The sequence below is a fragment of the Mauremys reevesii genome, linkage group 14 (genome assembly GCF_016161935.1).
Source record: "Mauremys reevesii isolate NIE-2019 linkage group 14, ASM1616193v1, whole genome shotgun sequence".
In the NCBI taxonomy this organism is placed as follows: domain Eukaryota; kingdom Metazoa; phylum Chordata; order Testudines; family Geoemydidae; genus Mauremys; species Mauremys reevesii.
The window spans coordinates 43,751,806-43,778,786 of record NC_052636.1 but is presented as its reverse complement, the minus strand read 5'-3'; the positions used below and the strand labels follow the sequence as shown (position 1 = coordinate 43,778,786).

The 26,981-nt window shown below is 53.1% G+C and overlaps 2 protein-coding genes across 2 annotated transcripts in view; one reads left to right on the top strand and one right to left on the bottom strand.

Annotated features, from left to right (window-relative positions):
* LOC120381758 (zinc finger protein 420-like) overlaps positions 1-26,981 on the bottom strand; it is a gene marked incomplete at both ends in the record, with an annotated part of 237,354 nt that overhangs the window by 38,767 nt on the left and 171,606 nt on the right. The window lies entirely within an intron of this gene.
* LOC120381386 (zinc finger protein 850-like) overlaps positions 1-26,981 on the top strand; it is a gene marked incomplete at both ends in the record, with an annotated part of 78,702 nt that overhangs the window by 15,858 nt on the left and 35,863 nt on the right. Inside the window, one exon of the mRNA XM_039499580.1 lies at positions 15,329-15,677. Coding sequence (XP_039355514.1) covers positions 15,329-15,677 — 349 coding nt within the window. The remainder of the gene's footprint in view (positions 1-15,328; positions 15,678-26,981) is intronic.

Genomic DNA, 26,981 nt, shown 5'->3' with positions numbered 1-26,981 from the left:
ATGAATTTTGCTGCTTCTCTGCATTAATGGTCTCTGAGCAGTTCATGATTCTCTCTAACATTGCAGTTCTCCTCAAATACTTGCTGAATAATTCCTGTGCACTGTTGTAGGTCTGGAGCTCATCTGAGAGCATTTTATTCAGGTCATTCAATGTCTGAAATTCAAGATCCGACGGTTAGTTTGAAAATCAGGGCTCTTGGGTCCCATTCCCAGCTCTGCCACTGACTGGCTGTGTGACCTAATACAAGTAAATTCTCCTTTCTCAGCCTCAGCTTCTCCCTCTTTCAAGTAGGGATAATAATGATCCGCTCCTACCTACGTCACGGTGGGTGGAGGCAGGGTCGGCTCCAGGTTTTTTGCCGCCCTAAGCAAAAAAACTTTGGCTGTCCCCACCCCAGCCCTGGCCCCCCCCACACACTCCCCTGCCGCCCCAGACCTCGGCTCTGCCCCCGCCACCCGCACCCCCTGCCATCCCCGCCCTGGGACTCCCCTCCTGACCCTCACCCCCTGCCATCCCAACCCTGGGCTCCCCCCCACCTGCACCCTCCTTCCGTCCCAGCCCTGGGTCACTGGTAACTTGCTCCCAGGGCGGGTCATTCAGCAGGAATTGTGGATATGCACAGAACACAGACAGGACTGGTTCCCGCATGGTTACAGAACTGCAGTAAAGTGGAACAATTTTCAGCTTGTGTGATTGGAGGAGATCTGGATGCATATTGTAAGACTGTCCTCCATAAATGAGGAAAAGTTGAGGTGCCTTTATTATTCTTTGTTTCTATGGGGAATTTGCCAGTGCAATATCAGTGTCTTCCTTTTAAACAAATAAAACTAGAAGAAAAAAGGCAATGGCTGTTGAAAATAGCAATTCCAGTCCTAAAAACCACTGGGAAGCATTTCTTGCTCAATTTTATCCTACTTTTTCTACAGCAAATGACAGTAGATCAGCATATTTGATTTGGGAGAAATGAAGTAACAGCTGCCCAAACTGAGCTGGAGCACTCCTGAATGCTGAGGTGTTCAAATCTGGAAGGCAGGCGCTAGATTCCCTTTCTGAACATTAGCTAAATCTGGAAAGGAAAAGTCAATTTCTGCTTCCATGGCTCAGGAGTGGAAATCCTGCTACATGCCTGGTGCTGTATCTAGAGCTGCCCAGGTCCAGCAGAGCCTCCCCTCCCTCACTTTTCATTTTAACTTCTGGTGGGATCCACGTACCTCCCTTGCCAGGCTTCAGCTAGAAAGGGGCCCTGTCCATTCAGTCCCCCCAATTCCTTCTTCGGGGGCTGCCAGGTGAGGTCACAGCAGTATCCCTCAGCCTGGCTGGGGATGTCTTCTAAAGGGGAGATCTGGGGGAAAGCTTTCCAGTCCAAAAAGTCAGTGGCTGGAGGGGGAGGGGGGACACCATTTTCAGTAGTTTAATGTTTGGTACTGCAGTGAGTGACTGCTGTGAGCAGTGATATAGCGACCCCCCCCCCCCGGGTCTTTGAATGAGGCTTTATACTGGGGGGGGGAGGGATGAGGAGGCAAGCGGCGAGTCGGTGGATGGAGAGGGGCAAATCTCCCAGATTCAAAATCTGGGACTGTGTCTGTTGGTCCTTTTTGCTGCTTTTCTCTGGGCTTGGGGTTGTCCCAGTGCTGCACAGAGGGGGTTCCCACAGGAAGGTGCTTGCTCCTAACCCCCGAGGCCGTCAGTGTGTCGGCTCTTCTCTAGCCAGCCCACTTGCCAAGTCTGATTGGCCTTGGTCGGGCTCCCAGCCCCTCTCCAAGGGTTGCAGCTGTCTGGAGGTGCTGCCTTCCATGCCTTCTTCAGTCCCACCTCATTCACTCCACAGGGCGACGGATTACCAAGGGGGGGAAGATCTTATTCCACTTCTAGCAAAAAGACATTTTTCTGTTACCTTAATTACACTACCTTAGGGGCCCCATATAACATATTACCAAGGTTCAATACAAAGTCATAGACAAGTTATACAAAAATGCGTAATGCAGAGATTTATCTACAACCGCATTGAGTGACTGCTGTGTGACGTGATATAGTGACCCCTGGGTCTGTGAATGTGGCTTTACACTTGGGGAGGGGAGGGGCAAGTGGGGAGCAGGTGGGTGAGCGGGTGGACAAGTGGCGGGTGGGCACAGAGGTGAGCAGTGAGCCAGCAGGGGCTCTAGGGGTGGGCACGGGAGTTTCTGGCAGGGGAGGAGGAGGTGAAAGGAGGCGAGTGGTGGGTGGGGCACTGACTAGCAGGAGATGCAGCAGGCCAGTGGGGGCTAGGGGTGAAGAGGGTGTGATGGTGTGAGCTGGTCACCCTATGGGGGCTGTCTTCTCCCTCCCCAAACCTTCCCTTCGGCCCACAGCTGTTTCAGGCGGGCGGCGCTGGGGAAGGAGGGTTTGTTTCTGTGGGGCGGGCAGTGCTGGGGGGGCTGTTTCCACAGGGATGGGTGGCACTGGGGGGGGGGGTGTTTCAAGGGGGCTGGGTGTCACAGCGGGGGGCCAATTTTATATTCTTGGCTTGGGTGTAAAAATAGCTAGTTACGTCTCTGGGACCCCATATTGCGCTAGGTTCTGTACAATCCCTGGTCAACACTGGGACACCCAGGGGGTTCGCCTCAATTTCCCTGAGCCTCTGCTGCCCAACTGCTTCTGACTCCATCTGGATCACCCCCTCCCCCACAAAAAACCCACCTTTCCAAACAGTCCTTCTTTCCCTGCCCCCTGATTCCGCTTTCACACCCTGGGCCCATCTCCTCGTCCCTCCCCCACCCCCAGGTGAGGCAGCGATGGAGGCAACTTGAGCCACTGGAGCCAGCCCCAGCGAGCGCTGCAGCCCGTTCCGGGGGCTGTTTGCAGACACAGGAAGGGAGCAGCTGGGAGCAGGGGGGTGCTGGGAAGTAGGAGGCAGGAGCTGGAAGAAGAAAACCCAGAGATCAGGGGTGGGGCAGCTCCTGGGGGCGGGGCTCTGGCACAGCCCGGAGGCGGGGCAGCTCCTGGGGGCGGGGCTCTGGCACACCCCGGGGGTGGGGCAGCTCCTGGGGGCGGGGCTCTGGCACAGCCCAGGGCGGGCAGCTCCGGGGGGGGGGGATCTGGCAAAACCCGGGGGTGGGGCTGCTCCTGGGGGCGGGGCTCTGGCACAGCCCGGGGCGGGGCAGCTCCTGGGGCGGGGCTCTGGCACAGCCCGGGGCGGGGCAGCTCCTGGGGCGGGGCTCTGGCACAGCCCGGGGCGGGGCAGCTCCTGGGGTCGGGGCTCTGGAACAGCCCGGGGGCGGGGCAGCTCCTGGGGCGGGGCTCTGGCACAACCCGGGGTGGGGCAGCTCCTGGGGCGGGGCTCTGGCACAGCCCAGGGCGGGGCAGCTCCTGGGGCGGGGCTCTGGCACAACCCGGGGTGGGGCAGCTCCTGGGGCGGGGCTCTGGCACAGCCCGGGGCGGGGCAGCTCCTGGGGCGGGGCTCTGGCACAGCCCGGGGCGGGGCAGCTCCTGGGGCGGGGCTCTGGCACAGCCCGGGGCGGGGCAGCTCCTGGGGCGGGGCTCTGGCACAGCCCAGGGCGGGGCAGCTCCTGGGGCGGGGCTCTGGCACAACCCGGGGTGGGGCAGCTCCTGGGGCGGGGCTCTGGCACAGCCCGGGGCGGGGCAGCTCCTGGGGCGGGGCTCTGGCACAGCCCGGGGTGGGGCAGCTCCTGGGGGCGGGGCTCTGGCACAGCCTGGGGGCGGGGCTCTGGCACAGCCCGGGGGCGGGGCAGCTCCTGGGGGCGGGGCTCAGGCACAGCCCGGGGGCGGGGCAGCTCCTGGGGGCAGGGCTCTGGCACAGCCTGGGGGTGGGGCAGGTCCTGGGGGCGGGGCTCTGGCACAGCCTGGGGGCGGGGCAGCTCCTGGGGGCGGGGCTATGGCACATTGTGACGCAGGAGCCCGGGCTCAGCAGCTGCTCCCTGGTGGCCACGTGCTGCCAACAGCGCTGGAGCCGCCCGGGCCGGAGCGGAGCCGCTGTTCTCAGCTGCAGCAGGAGCTGCCCCCGGCCCCGCTGGGCTCCAGGTGGGGACAGAGCCTGGGGCCCGGGGCTCCCCTGGGTGCGGCTGGCGGGGCGGGAGGGGAGAGGCCGGAGCTGCAGGCGGGGACGGGCGGGGGGGCAGGCGGGGTTGATCGGTCTCTGGGCACCAGGGAGCCCGGGGCAGAGTGTGTGTGTGAGTGTCCTGGCCCAGGCGTGCGCAGGGGGAGCCCTGGCACCCCAATGCCCTGAGCCCGGCTGGGGAGGCTGCTCCCCCCCTCCCGTGGGGGCTCCGGGGGGGGGAGGCTGCGGCGGCTGCAGGCGGGTGCTCGGCCCCCCCCCGGGAATGACCCGCTGCCGGCAGCTTGTGGTGCCTCCTCCGCGGAGCTTTTCCCCGGGGGCGGCCTGGGCGCAGCTGCGATCAGCTGTTTGCTGGGCAGGCTCCGCTCCGCTGCTCCCTCCCCGCTCCTGGGGGGCTGAGTGAGCCCCCCCCCCCAAACAGCCCCAGGGGTCGGTGGGGGGCGGGGCTAGCAGCAGCAGAGCCCCCCGCTCCCTTGGGGCTGCCCCGCCCCGCTCGGGCTGGGGGCTCTGCCAGGGCCCCCGCGTGAATCGCTGCTCCCTGCCCGCCAGGCTCGGCTCCGGCCACAGCAGCGGCGGGTGCCCCGGGGAGCCCAGCTGGGCTGGGGCTGGAGCAGGGGCAGGTTGTGGGGAGGAGAAGCTCCAGATACTGGTAGGGGAGAGGAGCCGAGCTGGGAGGAGGAGAAGCCCCAGCAGGAGCTGCAGTGGGAGGGGGAGGGGGCGAGGAGCCACCCTGGGGCAGGCAGGAGAACCCCCGACCCTGGCAGAAGACGTGGGGCTGAAGTCCCCGGCTCGGGAGCCCCAGCCACCTTAGTGGCAGAAGTTGCAGGGCTGAAGCCCTGATCCCCCTCTGTGTGGAGCTGGCCTGAGCCCCTCTCGCCCCATCCCCCCTGTGGAGCTGGCTCCCACTCTCCGGCTGTGGAGAAATTCAGCCCAAATCTCCCCATGTTGGTATCTCCATTCCCCGCCCCCCCCATCACCCAGCCATGGATGGATTTAGCCCAGGAGGCAGGGTCAGTGTTGGCCCCATTGGGCAGGTGGGATCTAGGGCACAAGGAGGTGAAGTGACTTTCCCAAGGCCAAGCAGGGAGTCTGTGGCAGAGCAGAGACTCAAACCCAAAACACCTGAGCCCTGTGCCTTAACCACTAGGCAACCTTCCCCCCGAAGGAGAGGGAACCTCCTCTGCCACTTTGAGTGTGTGGGTGGGAGCAGGCACTAGACAGAGCTGCCAGGAGGTAGAAAGGGGGGTTGGATAGTTGGGGGGGTGATTAGGAGTTGGGGGTCTCTGGAGGGGGCGGTCAGGGGACAAGGAGCAGGAGGGTTGGATGGGTTGAGGGTTCGGGGGGGGTGCCTGTTGGGCGGTGGAGCGGGGTTGGGGCAGGCAGGCAGCAGAGGGAGTTGGATGGGTTGGGATTTCTGGGGGCCTGTCGGGGTGGGGAGTGGTTGGATGGGGCGTGGGAGTCCCCGGGGTCTGTCTGGGGGTGGGGGTGTGGATAAGGGTCAGGGGGACAGGTAGGGGGTAGAGTCCTAGGGAGGCAGTTACAGTGGGGGGGGTCTCAGGAGTGGGCAGTCAGGGGACAAGGAGCAGGGGGGGTTGGGAGTTCTGAGGGGGGCAGCCAGGGGGCAGGAAGTGGGAGGCAGTGGATGGGATGGGGCTAGGGCAGGGCTCCCTGGGTGCACACCCTAATGAAATGTGCTGCACACGCCTATGGTCACGGGGGTGAGCCACTCGCATCCTTTTCCTGTTTGTGCCATTTCTTTCCCTCTCAAAACCTGATAACAATTCTCTCTGGTTCTTCCCCTTCTCTCTCCCCTCCCCACATGTGGCTAGAAAATCCAAGGAGATTCCCTCGTTTTCCCTAAAATTATTGACTCTCTCATCTCTTATTTTCCCTATTTTGTCCATAATTCTTCAATTCTCCTCAGCTTTGGGATGTGAACCCAGCCCGTTTATCTGCAGCAATTTGTCCTTGGGTAGGTGGAATTTGCTGTCCTGTGTCACTCCCCCAGCGTGGGTGGTGGTTAGTGGGTGCTGGCTGGGGGAGCCCGCAGACGTGGCTGCCTCTGGGGAGATGGGGCTGATCTCTGCCAGCAACAGGACATGGCCGCACAGGAGGGGAAGGGAGGAGCCAGTATCCCTATGGAGCCTGCCCAGCCCCTTTGGTTCTGCTCCTTTCCAGCATTTTGTTCAGAGACTTTATTACTGGGGAGGCTGAAAAATCTCCCTGTGGGCTTAGCCTGGCAGGAGGGGCCAGGTCTCCCCTGCAATAAAGAGCTGGAGCATGTTCCCAGCATGGCAGAACCTAGGCTGTGTCTCTGCAGGGAAAGATCCTGGGGGAATCGTGATGTGACATGAACTAAAGCCTGTTCTGAAACCTCCAACTGCCCTTCTCGCCCTGCCAGGCCTGCAGGATGTCGTCCATGTTTCGCTCCAGCTCGTCCCATCCTCCCATGGGACAGGGAAGGGAAATGGCTGCAGTGGAGCCAGCTCAGGTAGGGATTATGGGGGGGTTGTTGGTGGGTTCCTGCTGGAGGGAGAGGGACAGCAAATGCACCGGAGGAGGGAGGCTTGGGCAGTCTGGTTTGGAGGTTGGAGCGGGGCAGGAAATTCCCAGGGTGGAGAATGGGAGGAGGCCAGGGTGTAGCAAACCTGTTGGGATTTGTTCAATATGCGGCTTCCATTCTAGGAACAGACCCACAAGGTTAGAAGGTGGAAATGCTCTAATTTGTGGAACAGGAAACAACCCCCCTCGGTGGGGCTAGGGAAATGGGCCAGACTCCCAGGGCTGGAGCCCGACCTGATTAACCAGCGGCTGCTGTGAGATGTGAGGGGGCACCCACCAGGGAGGCTGGGGGGGTTCTTAACCTTTTTCTTTCTAAGGCCCCCAACGTGCTATAAAAACTCCACGGCCCTGCATGTGCCTGGTTCTCTGCATATAAAAGCCAGGGCTGGCGTTGGAGGGCGGCAACCAGGGCAATTGCCCGGGGCCCCATGTGACAGGCCCCCCCCACAAAGCTAATTGCTCAAGCTTTGGCTTCAGCCCCTGGTGGCAGGGCTCATGGCCCCAGGCTTCAGCCCCAGGCAGGGAGGTTTGGGCTTTCTGCCCTGGGCCCAAGCGAGTCTGACACGGGCCCTGCTTGGAGGCCCCCCTGAAACCTGCTCGCAGCCCCCCAGAGGCCCAGGGACCCCTAGCTGAGAACCACGGCCTTAGGGGATGTGCCCCTCCCCCATACCCAGCTCCTGGGCTGGCCTTAGAGAAAATGGGGCCCTGGGTGAACTTGTATTTTGGTGCCCCCCATCCCCCCTTGCCCTCACGGGCTCCCCACCATCATGTCCAGACCCTGGTGCCTCCCTCTAGGGCTTAGTTTGTATTGAAAGAGGCGCCAGAGCTCAGCCGTGGCACAAATTCAGCACTGGCAGGGCGGCCTCACAGCAGCGGCTGCTGGCCGAGCGCCCAGCTCTGAAGGCCATGCCACCGCCAGCAGCAGCGCAGAAGTGAGGGTGGCCTGGTGTGTGGTGTATTGTGCAGCCTTTTATTTTATGTAATGTGCAGTTTGCAATGTGGCATTTCACCCCCGCGGGGTCGGCTCTGGTGGCGACAGTTTCAAACTTAACAGAGTGAAAGTCGTCTCTGCTACTTGCTTCAAATGTACAGTCTCTAGGAACACACAAAGACCAAGGCTAGTGACCACACAGACATTCACAAGCACAAGGTCTAGTCGGTTTTACAAGTTTTTATTAAAGTTACAGTTAGGTTATGACGACCCAAGCACATAGAAATTCTATAAAGACCTGTGCAAAAGTAACACCTCTAGTTCTATTCACATCCTGACAATAGTATTAGGGTCTGATGTGTCTCTCATGGATTGATCGTCAGTAGAGGGATGGTTCCTGCTGGAGTTTCCCACAGGGAGCTCAATTTTCCTGCTCTGGGCACCCCCTTTTTATAATGTGATTCTGATTATATCTCATTAGCATTGACGCACAACCTGTGTCCTGTGGTTAAGGCACATTTGGAAACAGAGGTGCCTTTACAGAATTTTTGTATTTAAAATTAATCTTCCAGCTAATTGTTTACCCTGTTACCCCTTGGTACCTCTGTTCCCATCATCTTAGGGCATCGGGTTATTCGTCGGCCATTTACTTCTGTTAGCATTTCTTAGCTCCAAGGCCTAAAATAGCGAAGCTAAAATCTTGCAGGTCTCAGCCTACAGGCCTTGTGTTTCAACCCTATTTACGTAGATACCTAATACATGATTATTCTCGCTACAGACCAATCAATCGATTCTCTGTTTAGCATACAGTGATTCCATGTGACATAACGTGTTAGTTATTTATAACACCACACAATAAATGAACGGTAAACTAAAATCACTGGCTGCCGTTCCCACCCTTACTCCTACACTGCTGCTGTGGTTTGTGGTGCCCGGCGCTCTGCCTGCAGCTCAAGACGGGCTTTGCGCTCTCACACGGGGGCTGCATCTTGCCGGAGCCCCAGATACCCTGCAGCCCTGTGGCCGCTCCTGGCTCACCAGGGGCCATTTCAGATTTTGGGGAGGGGGCAACTTTAACTGTGATTCCAGGGGCTACTGAGCAGGGATGCTGCCCGCCCCCTCCCCCCCCCCGCGCTGTGTCGGACCGCCCCAGTCCCCGCCCCCAGCGCCGCCTGGCCAAACCAAAAACAACAAAAACAAACCCCAATCGCCACCCCCTCCCAAGGTGCCGCCCCAACCATGTGCTTGGTAGGCTGGTGCCTGGAGCTGGCCCTGCTACTGAGGCACCTGAAAACTGTAATGTTTTTTGCAGAAAATAACTTAGAAATTTGCTGACAGGAGCACTGTAACTAATTGTTATATAAAGAAAGATAAATATATACTGACTCCAATTACAGCCACATATTAAATTTAAGAGTAAATTTAGAACAATCAGGAGATAATACAGCAAGATATTCCCTCTCCCAAGCCTTGAGGTATCCGTTCTGGAGCTTTGATGCAGGTATCAGAAACACAAGTTTGATACTTTGCACCCTATCTTTAGTAGAGATCAAAACAGACACTCTGTGTTTCTACCATTATCGGCTCTATTTTAGTCAATTTGATTTTCAGTCCACTGACAATGTATTTACTTACTTTTATATACGTGATTATGTTTTTTTCTCCTATATTAAGAACATGAATTAGTTTTTCTAGTTATTTTAGCATTTATGTTTACTGATCACAATCATGTATGTGACTCACTAACATCACTGCTATTAGTATCATACTTGGAGCTGCATTTATTTTCATAGAAATTTTAAGTTATTTTCCAGATATAACTGTACCATGAAGTTTGGGGGAGACGGCGCCCTGCACCTCCCCCACTTCCTGCCATTCACCGTGACTCTCAGCTAGCCAGTAGAGCAGAAGGTTTGTTAGATGACAGGAACACAGTCCCAAACAGAGCTTGTAGGTATAGACAACAGGACCCCTTGGTCAGGTCCATCTTGGGGGGCGGGGAGCCAGACCCGGTTCTGGCCTCCCTCCATTTCCCCAGCCAGCTCCAAACTGAACCCCCGACTCCTGCCGTCTCCTCCAGCCACCCCCCGGCTCCTCCTCCAGCCTTTGTCCAGTTTCCGGGGGCAGAAGGTGTCACCTGGGCCCATCCCCCTCCTGGGCTCAGGTCACATGCTCAGCTATTGCCCCACAAGTGAAGTCACACCCTGATATCCCATCCCCAATGCAGACAGTCCCAGTAAAACTCCCCCGCAACATCCCCAGCTCAATCCTCCCCACTCCCTGCTTCGTCACAGACTAAAAATACAATCTGAAGATAAGTGATCTTCATCTGCACAGTGTCTGAAGTTTTGAGTTTAGCTATTTTTTTTAAACAAGCCCTGCTAAGGTAAGTACAAGCAAAATGTACAGTCTGTTATTTGCCAGTACCATTTAAATAACGAATGACAAAGCACAATGTGGTAATAACAGTAATAATGATAATTACTCCAGCCAGGACAGGTGAGGCGTTTTAGAACTCGTTACTCAAAGAACTGAATTTAAGCATAAGACAGAAATAAAATAAATGCACAGACCCGTTAAGAAGCTAAACTACCAGCACTGTCATCCTGACTGAATGTGAAAGAATAAAATTACAGAGACTACATGTACTTTGCACATTTTGACAGGAAGTAAAAGGAAGTAACAACAGTAGCTGACGTGTCTGTGGTGGGGTGTGTGTGTGGGGGGGTGGAGTGTGAGACACACCCGCTGTCACTTCCAGCCCAGCGGCACTCACTAGTCTGAAGGCTCGTTCACACGGCAGCAGGGGCCAGCAGCTCCCACTCCTGACCCAGAGGCAGCAGCACAGAATCTTGTCCCCCCACCTCAGCTCAGCAGAGACTGGGCACAGAGGCAGGAGGGTGGGGCCACCCCGACATCAGCCACCCCCCCCCCCGCCCCTGCACAGCACAGGAGGCTCCTGGGAGCAGCTTGGCTGGGGGCAGCTCTGAGTGGGGGGAGGGGGCAGGGCTGCAGGAACAGTTGCAGGGCAGACAGCTGAAGAGAAGTGGGGGGAGGAGAACAGGACACCCCTGCTGGAGGAACTCCCTCAGCAAGGCCCCCCTGGACCGTCATGTCATCTGCCCCCCACTGAGTCTGGCCCCGTCCAGCTCTTCACAATGAGAACAGCGCTGGGCTCCCTGCCAGCGAGCTCTCCCTGCACCTGCCAGGGCCTCCATCTCCTGTGTCCGTCTGTGGCTAGTAGGGGGGGGATGGATCTGCTGGGAGAGACAAGGGGCTCTCGCTTCGTCCCCTCCCCCTGGTGTTTCCTGGCTGCTCTGAGCGGGGTGGGGGTGGGGACTCTGACTGTGAGCCACCCAGAGCTTCCATTTGATTGGCTCCTCTCCGCCATGAGTGTGGGGCTGTGACTGGGGCAGCAGGTACCGAGTGTTGGACTCTTGCTCTTTCAGGGGCCGGTGACCTTCGAGGAGGTGGCTGTGTCTTTCACCAGGGAAGAGGGGGCTCTGCTGGACCCCACTCAGAGAGCCCTCTACAGGGATGTCATGCAGCAGAACTATGAGACGGTGACCTCGCTGGGTAAGGAGTTCTGTTACCTTGGTCAGTACAAGCTGTGGGGTCTCTGAAGAACCTGAGTAGTAATAACTTTATACCTTTATTCCCCATACAAGTTTTGACAAGTTTCCTTGCCCCCCCTTTTTTGCCTCATCTCCCACCCACTAGAATAATTTTTAGACATTTGTCATCAGTCATTTTAAAATTGCATTTAAAGTATCCTTATTGGCTACATTAATCGCTGTCGCTTTCATGCCTTTCCCTCATTTTAAGAGGAAAATATGCCTCATGTAGAATTCTAAATTGAGTAAATAGGTGTGTGACCGATGCAGGGCTTGTGTGACAGTCAGATGAGCTCCTCTTTTGATAGAAGAGAGTATAACATTGTCATTCAGGAGCCCAAAGGTGAAAGGAGAACAGAGCCATGTGAGACGAGGAGAAGGGGTGGGGGGAGTAGATAATTCTGGGGCGCCAGGACATGGGGAGGGTGTGTGCAGGGTTAGAGCTAAGAAGCAGCAGGGAGGGAGGAGGTTGTGAGAGACGAGGAGGGAACACAAGACGCTTCCAAGGTGCCAGGAGGTGGTGCTGGCTGAGAGTAAAGGGAAGAAGGGGAGGGGAGTGTGGGGGAAGGGCACCCAGAAAGTGGTCTGGGTGGGTCAGTGGGAGGGAGGAGAGGTTTGGGGATCTAGAGCTGTGGGGGATCCCAGACCTTTAACCCTGAATCCCTACCCAAGCCTTGTTTTAGAGCCTGCACTCCAGTTTTCTTTCTGTTCAGTTTCACTTATATACATGTTTTCCCCAAATATTATTATTTTAACTCTTGACCTCCCTCTCCCACTCATTACCCCCCTCCCCATATAACCTCCCCATCTCCTATGCACAGCGACCCTGGCCACCGACCCTGAGTCCTTGCTGCATCCTCCCGCCCAGAGCAGGGCCCCTTCCTAGGCACAAATGGGCAATTTGTTGATGATGTCACAGGCTGGTGGTGTAGCCTGTGCAATTTTTACACCTATAAGATGACGTATTGGGGGCACAACTTGCCCTTGTACATGGCTACTCACAGTTAATTGAGAAGATGAAATTTGGTGAAACACAGAAACTTGATTGAATGGAGACAGTTATAACTGAAATCATAGACAAGGATCAATCCACATAATGTACCCGTCACCGAATTGCTGCCGAATCCACGGGACCGGCAGACCTCCCGCAGACAAGCCACTGAACGCTGCCTGGCTGCCGCCCTCACAGGGACCTCCAGGGCGGCCCCCGCGGCTTGTCATCCTGGGCATGTGCTTGGATAGGGACTCGCATGCCTCTCCTTTTTTTATCAGGGTGTGAGGATTGCAGCTTGTCCTCCACTGTGTTCACTGGACTAACGTCCAGTTCCTGTGCGTTGCTTTCTCTCCAGGGGCTGTGAGCAGTGCGTGTGTGTGAGATGTGGGAATTTTGGTGATACTTGTATGATGCCAATACACACCTCAGTTTCCCTCTGTGGTTGGTATTGCTATGATTAGAACGAGCAGGAGACATGGGGTGTTTTGTCACATAGCTGTCATGGAGTGATATGAATGGGTCATTAAAGACCGGCTGGGGCCAACCTACATCAATGGAATACCCGACAGAGACAAGGGAATGATTGTCACCTGTCCATGGGAGGATCTCCGCTTGGCTGAGTGAAGCATACATGGACTCGTTATGTTTTTGGGAGCAGGAAGAACTGGGCTCGCAGACGCAGGGAGCTCTATCAGAGCAAAGACTAATGGACAGGTGCAGTTAAAGGAAACCAAAGTGTTTTCTACAGCAGCCTGGCTCAAGGGCATTGGCCAGTATGGACTATATTGTCTTCTTTGCTTCTCTGTGCTAATCCAAGGAATTTCCAATGCTGTGTTTCAGTTCGCTAATAAACCCTGCTATGTTTTAAAAGTCTGCCCAGTGTCACAGCAAAAACTTGCTCTGTGCATTGACTGAGGAACAGTCTTTGGAAAGGAGTGTCGTTCAGCTGGACCTGCTGGCAGAGCTCACAGGTTGAAATAAGACTGTTAAAGCCAGAGGCTTCCCAAGGACTGTTTTTAAAAGCCCAGGCATTGCACAGATCCCATGGATCCATGACAGTGTGCCTAATGGAGAAAGGATATAAATGCGTATTTACCATCACCCCCTCATCAGTCCTCGTGGGAAACCCTGATCAGTTCCAAAGTGTATTAAAACCTTCCTTAAAGGCTCACCTCTTGGTTATCAGGTCATGTGAGTTTTGTTAGCGGGCCTCCTGCTTCCCTGGCTCTTGTCACGCAGACAGCAAGCAGCAAAAGACCAGAAGTCCGAAGCGCAGACAATGCCATGTTTATTGGGGTTAGTTTCCAAGCAACCATATTCCGAAGCCCTTCACACCAGTCGGGCTTATCTCTATACTCCCATAGAGTCTGTTCCCCAGTGTTTCCTTCCCAGCTCTGATGCGGCAGAGCCTGGCCTGTGTTCCTGTTCCACGTTCCCCCCTGTTAACAAACATGATTCCAATTTCCCTTCCCCATCCTGTTTATAGAGTAATATTCTCAGCTATATGTTAACCAATCATTGTACTGAAATTTAATGAACCAATTCTAACAGATTGTAATATAATTCTCTAACCAATTATATCCCACTACCCTAATTAACTTACACCTAGCAAAATTAATTATACAGCAGAGAGAAACAATTAGAGAACCAGACAGATTAACAATGGAAAATTGTGAGACATAAATATAAAGCAATACAGAAATGAGAGTTTCACAACCATTGAGAAGTGATTTCTTGCCAGACAGGCTGCTGTCAAACTAAGTTTTCTTTAACCATCTTCAGATCTGTTTCTTTATCTGGTGGTGATGGGCACTATCAGGACAGGATCGTCTTCCTAACAGCCCAATAGCACCTTATTTTAGTGTAACTGGTTTGGGATGTGAGGATGTGACCCTTCACTTCCCAGCTTATGGCTGCCCCTGCTGCTTAGCCAAAGGCCTTAGCCTAAGAACAAGGCCTCAGACTATCACAGTGAGAGAAGGCCCAGACACAGGCAGACTGAGATTTTGATTCTTTGTTTTTATACCCCTGTAACAAGCTAAGTGATAAAAATATCTCTAAGTTCTTAAACTATAGGCTTTACAGGCAGGCCTGAATATCTCTATTCTAACAGTGGGTTCTACCCCTTCCGTGTCTGTCTGGTCTATTTAGATTGTAAATTCTTCAGGGCATGGGCCATCTACTATTCTCTGTTTGTACTTTGCCTAGCACAATGGGGACCCACTGTTAGTTTGTTCTTAGGCACGAAGGTAATGCATATGATTAACAACTCTCCTGCAACTTTGAGACAAGGAAGTTGGCCTTGGGATGTTACTGCTTAAAAATGAGCTGGGAGTAAAACCATGGAATATTCTTTGTGACAAGCATCCCACAAATTCCACTGACCTCCCTTGTTTTCTTTGCCTGGAGTAGGGCTTCCAGATTCCAAACCTGATGTGATCTCGCAGCTGGAATGAGAGGAAGAGCTGTGGGTCCCAGATCTCCAGGGCTCTGAGAAAGAAGTGCTCCCGAGAGCTTCCTGCACAGGTAGGGAATTGGTTAAACCAACTAAAAAATTGTCAGTGAATGCAGGAAACATTTGGGATGCCCTACAAAGACCCTGTGAGCTCTCCAAGTTCAGGATTGTTCCCTGCAGATGTGGAATCATTAGGCAGATGTGACTCATGGCTTCCCACCTATACTCTGACAAGTGGCAGCAGGTCCCTGCCCAATGTAGCTTTCCCCAGAGTGTTCTGGTGAGATGCGGACTAAAGCTGATCCTTTCCTCTCTCCTCTGGGGAAGGGTTTGGGGAAAACCAGCTCCTGATCGGTTTGATCTCTCCCACACATATTTTGGTTTGTTCACCCCTTTTTCCGTTTCTCTTTCTGACATTTCCTTTCTCTCCGGTGCAGGGAGTGACCTATGTCTGGATTCTCTCTCTATCCCATCGGGTGTTGGGATGGTGAGTGAGAATGAGGAGCAGAAACCCCAGCAGGAAGATCCTGAGCAAGGAGAACCACATGAGAAGTTCTCAGGAAGATCCAAGGGAATGTTTCAGGGAGCTGTGCACTCCCAGAAAAAGAAACAGCCTGTGAGACTCAGCAGAGGTCAGAAGAAAACTTAAGTAGCCTCTCAGACCTTATTCCACATGAGAGAATCAACTTTGAAGAGACACGCTACACGTGCCGTGAGTGTGGGAAAAGCTTCAATGGGAGCTCAGACCTTGTCACTCATCAGAGAATGCACAGAGGAGAGAGACCCTACATGTGCTCCGAGTGCGGGAAATGTTTCAATCAAAGTTCTGCCCTTATCACACATCGGAGAATCCACACAGGAGAGAAACCTTATGGATGTTCTGAGTGTGGGAAACGCTTCACTGATAGTTCAGCCCTCATCTCACATCAGAGAATCCACACGGGGGAGAAGCCCTACAAGTGCTCGGAGTGCGGGAAATGCTTCAATTGGAGCTCACACCTTATCACACACAGGAGAATCCACACAGGTGAGAAACCTTATGGATGCTCTGAGTGTGGGAAAAGCTTCAGTTGCAGCTCACACCTTATCAGGCATCAGAAAATCCACGTAAGAGAGAACTGTAATAAATGCCTTGACTAGGGCTGAGCAAAGTTTTTTTTTTTAAATCACATTTGCTAATTCCCACATAGTGATCTTTGCACCATCTTCACTGTAGCTCAGCTCCCCCAGATGAGTTGCCTGCTTCTGCCTTTTCCAGCTCACCCTTCTTTGGGGTCAGTCCTATGATCTTTTCTATTGAGCCGTAGGAGTGTATGTCATAGAACCATAGAATATCAGGGTTGGAAGGGACCTCAGGAGCTATCTAGTCCATTCCCCTGCTGAAAGCAGGACCAACCCCAACTAAATCATCCCAGCCAGGCTTTGTCAAGCCAGGCCTTAAAAATCTCTCAGGATGGAGATTCCACCACGTCCCTAGGTGACCCATTCCAGTGCTTCACCACCACCTTAGCAAAATTAGTTTCCTAATATCCAACCTAGATGGCTCCCACTGCAACTTGAGACCATTGCTCCTTGTTCTGTCATCTGCCACCACTGAGAACAGCCAAGCTCCCTCAGCTCCAGGTTGGGGGGAGAGGTTTGATTCCCAACAAGCTACACTGAGGCAAAAACCACCTGTGCCTGACAGCCACTAGGGCTGTACATGACGTTGGCTGCTCAAGTTAGTGATCTTCGTGTAACAAGACAATTATAGTTGTAGAGCAGATGCAGCCCGGGTGCAGGGGTTGCCATTAGCTTCCCCCTTGACCTGACCTAAATTCCATCACTTTCCCTAGTCTAAACAAACCCTGAGCATCACGGTTATACTGTTCCCCCATTTCACAGCAATTGTTAGTCATCGAGTTCTCCCTTTGGGAAGAAGTTGTTTCACTCCCAGTTGCTCAGATGTTGGTTCAGGTTGTGCTGCAGAGCAGATATTTTTACTACCATTTTTCTCACTTAAAATATATTGAACTATAACAAAGAGCAGGAACAGGGCAGGGATAGGGGAAAATGTCATTTCACCCTCTGGAACAACAGAAGAAGATGGGGTAAATCACAGGGATTCCCTTATTCCCCATCACCATCCCAATCCCCCTTTTGTGCAATTGGTTAGGTCAGTATTTTTGCTAAAGGGCTGGGAAGAGGATTCCCTTGTAAATAACTTGTAACTAAACAAAGTGCCCAGGCATTGCGCTCCCAAAGCCATTGTGGCCCAGGCCCTGCAGGAAGTGGCTCCTGAAGAGATCTCCTTCCTCATTAGCTGCATGTTGCTTATTATTTGGGAAATACAATCCCTATCTAGGTAGAGATGGGAAACATGGAAGTGACTTTTCTCTTCAGCTCACCCCTGGGAGATGCTGCAAATGAAATCCATGTTGAATGTGCTATAGCTGCAGAAAGATACCTATTTTTAATAGAGACCTGACATTTGTTGTCTTACAGGGATTCTAAGTCACACCTGAATTTAGTCCCTAATTTAAATCTGTGCCACCAGATTAAAGAAATAAAAGGGTTTATTTGGGGGAGTTGTACCTCACTGTCGCTACTGATCTGTTGTGCGGTTGGTGAAGAATTCTACGCCAGAAAAGTGTCAAATTATTCCAAGTAAGATCAAAGATTTGACAAGAACTCAGGTAGAAATTGCAGGTACTAGTGGTTGATTTTCACCCCAGATATGGAAGCTATGGTGTTTTTAGAATCCTGCTCCCTAGTTAAGTGGCATTGATCACATTCCTAAAGGACGCCATGATTAAACTGGAGCCAGATGGTAAAAGACAGTTGTGCCCAAAGTTAGACGAAGCACAGAGAGAAACAGCTGATTCCTTCAGAGCCATTCCATGCCTACGGGTCCCAATCTGGCTGCCTTGTTGACAAGAAGCACTTCCTTGCTAGCCAAACAATGGTAGCCAATGAGGGAATGTATCAGATGTGAAGTTCAGACTGCAGGATACTTGAATGCTGAGACCAGAGTCTGTGAAAATAGAGCACAGGTGGTTGTAATTCCTCAGCATCTTCCTGCTGGGGTTTCCCCTCCTCATTCTCACTCATGGTCCCATCACCCGATGGGAGACAGAGAGAATGAGACATAGGTCACACCCTGCACTTGAGAGAAAGGAAATCTATGCCAGTACCTGGTTCCTAAACTGCAGCTACAGTTCCTACTCCGGGCGAATCCAAAGCCCGAGAGGTGCAGAGATCCAACCCCTTATTATCTTAGAAACGGTTTGTTCCCTTTTCTATTTTTTGTCTGTTTCTTTTTATGAAGTTGGAGAACTCCCAGTCTTTCTATTTCATTGGGGTGTAACAGTGCGGCTCGGTGAGGGTGTGAACACCTCTGAAATCTACAATGGGAAGATGCTAGGAAGAATAGTTCCCCAAATCTTAACAGCCTTAAAACCCTGCCCTATGGAATGACAGAATGCATGCTCCTCACCTGTGCAAGCATCGCAAGGAATTGAGTGGTCAGATGTGTATTGTTCAGCGAGAGCTGTTTGAACTTCTTTTACTAATGTCTCTCTTAAGGTCTGTATGTGTTTTGGGGCGAGAGGGCGAGGAGAAGTATTAGCTACATAATAGTGAAATCTAAGGAGAAAACTGTAATTAGCGTTGAGGTCGTGGGCTAAATGTCAGCAATGATTTGGTTTCGGTATTGAAATATTCCGCTGGCTAAATCTGGGTTGAACTGCCTGGGTGAAAATCTCTGATTGGGGTTTCGGCATCACTAAATGTGCACCTGCCTTCTTGGGTTGCTCTTTCAGGATTTATAGGTGTTGGTTTTTCTGCTGTATTAATCTGATGGTTGGACTAAATTGATGACTTGATTCCAGCGCAATATCCTTGTTAATTCATTGATTTCCCGATTTGACCTGAACTTTATCACTGTGTTGTTTAACCCTTAGCTGAGTGGTGTCTATAGTCATTTAGCCTCAGTGACGTGCGCTCTTGGCTTTATTTCTTCATGTTAATAAAACCTGTAACTGGGAAATTGAGTCATTTCTTTCAATAAGCAACCGGGGCTGGAACTTTTCTTTGGAAATTTCCCTTTAATTCAATCTCCATTTTCTTCATTTCGTACTGTTTTAAGTTAAGGAACGTGGAGCAACAGAAACTGACACAGACCTGTTGCTGCCCCATTCTGTGCCCCTCCAGCAGGAGCAGAGAACAAACCCCTCCTGGAGCCGGGATTGTCACACTGGACTGGAAATACAGACGCGTGTTCCCAAGCTTTGCTGTCTTTCTCCAATCATGGCATAAGGGTGACACCCACCTGGCAGGAAGGAGACCCCCATGTGCATTGCCTTGGGAGCAGTGGGATCTGGGAGACACTGGGGGCTATTTACCCAGAGCTCAGGAGCAATCTGCTCAGGGGTGATGCAGCAGAAAAGAGCTGGGTGCTGCTTTCCTCACTTATTTCTCCTTATCCCCTTTCAGTCTCTCCTCTTTCCCTTTCTTCCTCCTCCCCCACCCTCTGGCAGGGAGACGTGGTCACTTCCCTGCTCCCAGGGGTGCTCACTCTCCTGTAGCTGGATTGGACCCTGCGAGCGCTAATAGGAGCGAGAGCCTGGGTGCGGGTCGGTCCCTGCAGCGGCTCTGGGACACACAGGGGCAGGAGGAGCAGCAGAGATGGGGCTAGTTCCCACCTCAGACAGTCCCTGGCCCGGTGAGTGCGGCAGCTGCAGCCTGGGTTGGGCTTGAAGGAGCCAGGAAGGGGCTGGAGCAGTGGGGGGCTGGTAGGAAGGAAGCAGGAAAAACAAGGAAAAGAGCCGTGGGGCAGCTCCTGGTGGCCGGGCTTTGTAAGGTACCAGACACTGCTGGTGCTGCTGACTCCAGTGTGCGCTGGGAGCCGGGGCTGAGCTCCGGGCTGCTGCTGCGGCGCCAGAGGGGCTGGTCCAGGGACAGACTTTCACTGAAGCACTTTCTGTGCCCATCCGAGGTGGGGACTTTCTCCAGCTGGACCCAGTCCCAGGCTCTGCCACCCCTGGCCAGGGGCCGCAGGCACCCCAGGGGCAGCCCTGGGTGGGCAGAAGAGAGACTCCACACACAGGTCCCAGAAGCTGAGGGTCTCGCAGCCCCTGGGGATCTGCCCTTGGGTGGGGTCTGGACAGCGATGGAGCCCCTGCCTCATGCTGCCTCAGGTGCAGTGTGAGAAAGTGCTGTGTGGAGGAATTTGCTACTTATGGTGCATTGAGCATGCTCACATGAACTAAGCATGCTCCTTAAATCTGCTGAAGCCACTTCCCTTCACCCTGCCCTTTCTCAGAGTCAGATTCTGCAGATTGCTATTTACAGGGTGTCATAAACGTATAGCTACAGGTAGCATAAAATACCCTGTAAAGGGTTAAAAAGCTCAGATAACCTGGTTGGCACATGACCAAAAGGACCAATAAGGGAAGAAAATACTTTCAAATCTGTGGGGGAAGGTTTTTGTTTTCGTGTTCCTTTGTTCTCTCTGGGTCAGCGAGGAACCAGGGCATGGAAAATACATCTCCCTAAGCACATGGCATAGAAAAACCATAGAGTTCTGTCCATAGACAGGTCCTTGCATAGCTTGGTGAGTCACAAGGTGTATCTGCCTTTTCTCAGTGGGTTGATTGTATAGGTAATGGGCCATCAAGCAGGCTAGGCAGAACTGACACCAACTTGTCTGGCTGGAGTGTTCCCTGGAAGCAGAGCACAAGTTTGAAATAAGGGCAGCATAGAGCCAATATTCATAACATCAACTACAAAAATGATACACAGTTAGAGATAGCATCATTATAATCAGCCAATCAGAACCTCTCCATAGACCCCTTACACAACAGCCTTTCTACAATATTGGCTGCGAATATAGAACAGTGGTCGCAACGGTGATCTATACAGTTACAGATTATGTCAATAACGTCACAGGAGGTGACATGGCATCAATGGAAATGGAGCTGGGACAGCAAAGAGCCACCAAATGTTCTGAGGGCTGGAGAAAAATGCCTTCTAGTGAGCTATTGAAAGAGCTCAACCTGTTTAGCTGATCAAAAGAAGATTGAAAGGTGACTTCATTGAAGTGCTGAAGTGCCTTAATGGAGAGAAAGGATTGGGTATTAAAAGGCTCTTTAATCGAGCAGAGAAAAGCATAACAAGACCCAATGGCTGGAAGGTGAAAAGAGACAAATTCATATTACAACTAAGGCACAAATATTCAACAAACAAACTACCAAGGAAAGTGATGGATTCTCCATCTCCTGATGTCATTTCATGAAGACTAGATGCCTTTTTGGAATGTGTTTGCCCCAAAAGTAGCTCTTGTGTCATACAGGAGACCTGTGATACGCAGGGGGTCAGATTAGATGCTCTAATGGTCTCTTCTGGCCATAAAGTCGACTCATTTCTGAAAAACTGAGTGTAGCATTGGGAGCAGTGTCTGATGTTTTCCTGTCTAGCCGGCTTGCTGCCTAGAACGAACGCTCCTTGAGTGGGGTGATCCACAGGGAGTAGCTCAAACCTCCAAAGTGCCTGGCCAGGGGCAGGGCATTGGCACAGCAAGGGAGGGGTGCGGCAGTGACATCACAAAGGCCTTTGGCAGGACCTCAGACTATTGGTCCAAGGTGGTGGGGAGGTGGTGACCTCACAGAGAGATGCTGACATCAGCCAGGCAGGACAGGGGTGAAGGGCCAGGGAAACCTCAGAGACCCCTGTGGCTTTGCTGCAGCAAGTCTCCTTCTCCAGGTCTCTCTTTGAGGACTGAGAGAGTATTCGGGTTCACGGACGTGAGCGCCAGGAGGAACCTCTTTCGAGTTTTCTCCTTCCCTTTTAGTGATTTTACTAGAAAACAGCCGTCCCTGTTTAGAACGTAAGAGCCTCCTGGAGGTTTGAAACCTGTTCAGTCTGATCCATCTGGTGAGTGTTGAATTCTAGGCATGGAAAACACGAGCTTAAGGAGGCCAAATTTCACTCTGCACCTGGGATTTTGTCCCTTAGAATCACCGGGGACATTAGGGTTTGTCCTTTTTGTTTCACCTTTTCCTCCATCTGTTGCCGGCTCAAAGAGCCCGAGGCGGAGCAACAGCAGGTTCGTTGCCCGGTGTGCGTTGCACTAATTATCACACCAGGGTGGAGAAGCAAAAACCAGGTTTATTTGAGCCCAAATATGGTGCCAGGGAGAAAAGCATTCTCAAATCCTGCACGCCCGCTCACAGGCATGGTCCCAACATTTATACCCCCCTTGTTTGTGTAAGCCTTTTGTTCGGTTTTCCCCCTCACCCCTCCCTTCCCAGCAGCAGCTACATTAGGCATTACATTTCAGCGTGTTAGAAAAGGTTCTCATCCACAAGCTTATCTCTGTCCTTCACAGAACAAACGCATACAGATTTTCCTTCCCCCTCTCCCCCTCCTCCCCGCCGCTTTTGCTGTTTCAAACTCCTACATTTGCAAGCTGAGATTATTGACAGTTACACATTTTGCTTGCAGTCTGTTAGCATCTTAGGCTGGTTAAAGTTCACAGCATGTAAGAACTTTGGTTCACTTCAGGCCCAAAGTCACAACTTTGGTTTACTCAGGCCTAGTGGCACCAACACATCCCTGCCTTTTCTCTTCTTCTCTTGCTTATTTTGTTCTTTCTCCTGTTCCCCTCCCAACACCAGGAGGGAGGGGTGTGTGTGTGTGTGTGTTGCGGGGGAGTTCTCTGCAGCTCCCACTGTGGGAGGTCCACCCAAAAATGTGGGGCTGAAATAGTGCTCAGGCAGTCAGGGCCGGATTAACCTTCTGTGGGTCCTGCTTTAATAGGTTCAATTAGTTGGTTAATAAGATGTTTATGAAGTAAATCACTGGCTTTAAAATAAGATCCAATCTGGAACATATGAACTATTGACCCCTGGACTCCGGCTCTGAGAGGGGACTTGTTTACCATCGGGACACAGGCTCAAACCAGTCCAAACCGGTTTTTCCCGCCAAAACCAGCCCTCAGCGTTCCATCTCCTCAGCACTTTTCCCGCCACAGAAGTGATATAAGGACGTGCTCAGCGCCTGCGCGGGGCCGCCCCCCCCCCAGCGACGGCCCCTCCACGGTCGGGTCTTCCCAGTGCTCCCGAGCCGGAGAGTGACGAGCCCCCTGGGTCCCGCCGTGAGACTGAGGAACAGGAGGCCTGTCACCCCCATTCCTGCCGTCCTGCATCCCTGGTGTCCAGCCTCCCACGGAGCCCCCGGGGAGTGAGAGACCCCGGGGGGGGCACTGGGGCTGGGCAGGAAAGTGACTCTGCCCCGGGGAACCTGGGAGAAGCCTCAGAGCTGCCTCAGCCCCAGTGGGATTTGGGGGGCAGAGACTGGGGCCTGGGGGCGGGACGCCCTGTGGTGTGGGGGGAGATGGGGGGTGTCAGGCAGGGAGGGGAGAAGCCGTAGTTGGGTGGGGAAGGTCAGTGGGACGCGGTGGGGTTGAACTGTCTCTGGGCAGCCAGGAAATTCCCGGGGGCGGGGAGTGGCGGGTGGGCGAAGGGGGGAGGGGGGTTAATTGGATCCTGTCCCTGTTTGTGCCACTTGCCTCTCACCCCCGATACAAATTCTCTCCAGTTCTGCCCCTTTTCTCGCTCAGTGTCTCACACGGGGCTATAAAATCTGGGGCGATTCCCCCTTTCCCCTCCAATGATCAGCTCTCCCGTCTCCCCCGATTTCCCCCGTTCTCCCCATGAGTCTCAAACATCAGTTTAAAATCTTCTCTAGTGAGGGGCATTTTCCCACCCATTTGATCTGCAGCAATTTGTCCTTGTTTAGGTGGGAAATTGTTGCCCTGAGTCATTCCCCAGCACATGGCTGCCCCTGGGGTGGGGGTCGGATGGCTCAGTGGTTGGAGCACTGGCCTGCTAAACCCAGGGCTGGGAGCTGACTCCTTGCGGGGGCCATTTGGGGATTTAGTTGGGGGTTGGTCCTGCTTTGAGCAGGGGGTTGGACTAGACACCTCCTGAGGTCCCTTCCAACCCTGATATTCTAGGAGATGCCGGGTCTCTGCCAGGGCAGGGAAGGGAGGCGCACGTGTCCCCCATGGGGACTGCCCAGACCCCCATTTCCCAATCCCAGTTGCTTCCCCCTAACTACCAACACAGTAACCCCCAACCATCAGTTGCCAGTCACCCACCCGTCCCCCACTGCTGCCCCCTTCCTTTATCCCAGGGACCTTTCAGCTCCCCCTCCCTTGCCCTTTTAATCAGCTCCTCAAAGGGCTCCCTGCTGCCCATGGCAATGGTGGGGGTGGGGGAACCATTACTTTGTGTTTATGTATTGGACAGTCATATAAAATCCAGTCCAACAGTCCCCATTTTCATAAAATCATAGAATCATAGAATCTCCGGGTTGGAAGGGACCTCAGGATGTCATCTAGTCCAACCCCCTGCTCAAAGCAGGACCAAACCCAACTAAATCATCCCAGCCAGGGCTTTGTCAAGCCTGACCTTAAAAATCTCTAAGGAAGGAGATTCCACCACCTCCCTAGGTAACCCATTCCAGTGCTTCACTACCCTACTAGTGAAAAAGTTTTTCCTAATGTCCAACCTAAACCTCCCCCTCTGCAACTTGAGACCATTACTCCTTGTTCTGTCATCTTCTACCACTAGTTCGTTAACAGCAATATAAAATCCCCTCAGATCTTGGTGTTTTTCTCTCATGTTATCAAATACGCAGTTTGTGACACATTTTCTGTGCAAATCTCAAAGGTTCATATAAAATACCCTAAACATTTGTCCCACTGCTCTCTAGTTGTCTATTTCTAATTGAATATGCCCTGAGATTTTCCCCTGTCTCTCTAATTATAAAATACCAAGAAAATCTCAGGTTTACACCTTTGCTCAGATTCTTGAACCTGGATATAAAATGTTTGCAAATGTTGCCCATTTCCTCTTTATTCATTTATCAGATATTCATGTGAAACACTCAGATTTTACCTCCTATCAACAACTGATATAAAATCCCTCTGATTTTCCACTTTCCTCTCTATAATTTGCAAAGTGGATCCAAAATGTCTCAGATTGGGAACTCTTTCATTTCTGAACATTGTTCTCAAAGCTCAGGTTTTGCCTCTTTCTATGTCATTATCAAATGTCAGTTAAAAATCCTCTGGGGTTTGAGGCTGTTCCCTATGTTTCTAAATCCCAGCAACTTCTTCCTTCGAGGGAACCTGTTGCCTTGAGTTCTTCTCCATCCTGGATGTTGTAGGGGGTTAAATTGCCAGAGATCATCTTTCCCGTCTCCTTTATGAATCATTTGTTCCCTCCTTTACCTCTGTTAAAATGTTTGCCGAAGAAAGAGACCAGCCACATATTTAATACCCATCAAAGCCAGAGGCCTCCCCCTGTTTGAGGGATCAGTGCTTCCCAGCTATTAATGGGAGAGTTGGCTGGACCCTTTTCTTTTCTTCAGCTGGCACGGGATCAGGAGGTCACTCTGAGTGCAGTGTGGGTCCAGAAGTATCCCAAACCCCATGACAAATGGCCTTGGTGAGGGGCTGCTTCCCGCAGTGCTAAGATGCAGCCACCTCTGGGGTGGATCCAGGGTGGCCATTATTTGCTAGTGACAGGCATGGACATTTCTTACCTATTTTGTCCCTCCAGGCCTTCCATACTCCTGTTCAAGAGACATCCCCCAGGGCTCCCTCTGCCTGTGTGACTGGCCAGCAGGGGGCGGTGGTCACTTTCTATCCACTTCTCAAGCACTGTGAGGTAACAGTGTTGCTGGGGCTGTGGGGGGAGATAGCAGCTGAAGGGGGATTGTGGTGAGGGAGGCCTCTGGGTGGCTGGGCAGGGGGTACCCTAGTGAGGTTGGTGGGTTCTGGAGATTTGGGGTTTCAGGGGGTGGTTGTGATGTTCCCAGCCCTGAGGCTGTGGGTCCTGGAGGTGGGTATTGCTGGGGGCTGTTGGCTGCAGAACAGCCGGGGTGGGCGTCTCTTGGGGAGGCGGGACAGGGGGTTAGAGGGAGCCTGGTGCTGTGCCAGGGGCTCTGTCTGGGCTTCCCCCTCAGACTCCTGGGATCGCTGCCCTGCCCAGTGCACAGAGTGTGTGTGGGAGAATCCCCGGCGCTAGGCCAGGGGGTGCCCCTGTAAAGCATCAGGGGATCCCGCAGGGGGGAGGAGGGGGTGCTAGGCAAAGGGCAGGGCAGATCCTGCTGGAGGGCGGGGGGGGGATCCAGGGCAGGCAATGAGGGACTGAGTTCCCAGTGGGGGTCCCTTTTGGGGGGTCTCTGGCTGTTGGGGTCTCTTCGTGGGGGGAACCCTTTGGGATTCCCAGCCTGGCAATGAAGGTCTGGTGGGCGTTCTCTGGCCAGTGGGGCTCTGAGTGGTATCTGAGGTTCCTGGCCAGGGACTCTGGGGGCTGGGTCCCAGGGAATATCTGGGGGGGGGCTGACTGGGTCTCTGGGAGCTGCTCCTCTCTTCTTCTCTCTGATTAGCTTATGCCAGTATCCTGGCTCCAACCACTGCCCGACATTCCCCAGCCAGGCCCAGTCACTGTGATAACTTTCTAGCCACTTATCAAACACTGTGAGGTGAAATCACAGATTTTTGCTCTTCTCCCCTCTTGAAAACTGCAGGAACTTCCAGTTCCATTGTCCTAGATTGTCCAGTCCATTGTCCAGTCCTTGTCCTGGATCTGGGTGATGAGGAAGGTGGAGGGGGGTCAGCACTGCCGCACAATGGTCTCTTCCACAGCATTCTGGACTCATTCTTTCTGAACTCTGGTTTCATTGAGACCATTGTTAATCCAGAGTCACTGTATGGAAAGACAAGGAGTGACTCTGGATGGACAGTGGGGCAAATGAGATCAGCAATTCTCCCTGTGAGGAGGGGCTCTCGTTAGCTGCTCTCCCCAGAGAGCTAAAGGAGGGAAGCTGCTCAAACGCTCTGTCCCTCTCTGCTCAGGATATTGGGGTTCAGCTTCCTGGGTCAGATGCTGCAGCCTCCATTGTGATCTGGGAGATCAGGCTTAGCAGCTGCTGCTCCCCCAGTGGGGTTCTGTGCTGGGAAGTGACCTTAATTAAAGCTGCTTCTCTGCCTGGCCCAGGGGATGACTTTCTCCAGCTGGTCCTAGCCCCTAGGGCAGCCCTGGGCCCTGTTAATACTAAATTCTGAGGCAGAGTCTCCAGGTAACTGAAAGACCTCAGGGAAAGTGCTGGGGTCTGGCAAGAAAGTGACTCTGCACAAACAGCCCCTCCTCATTTCTCCTCCCAGTAGCAATTGCCAGGAGAAAATCCAGCCATGGGAGAGCAAAGCCCCCAGGAATGGGACTGTCCCAGCCAGAGGGGCAGGGAGAGAGGACAGGGGAAGGAGAGTCTGAAACGGGCAGTGGGATAAATGAGGTGGGGGAGAGATTTCCAGCTCTCTAGT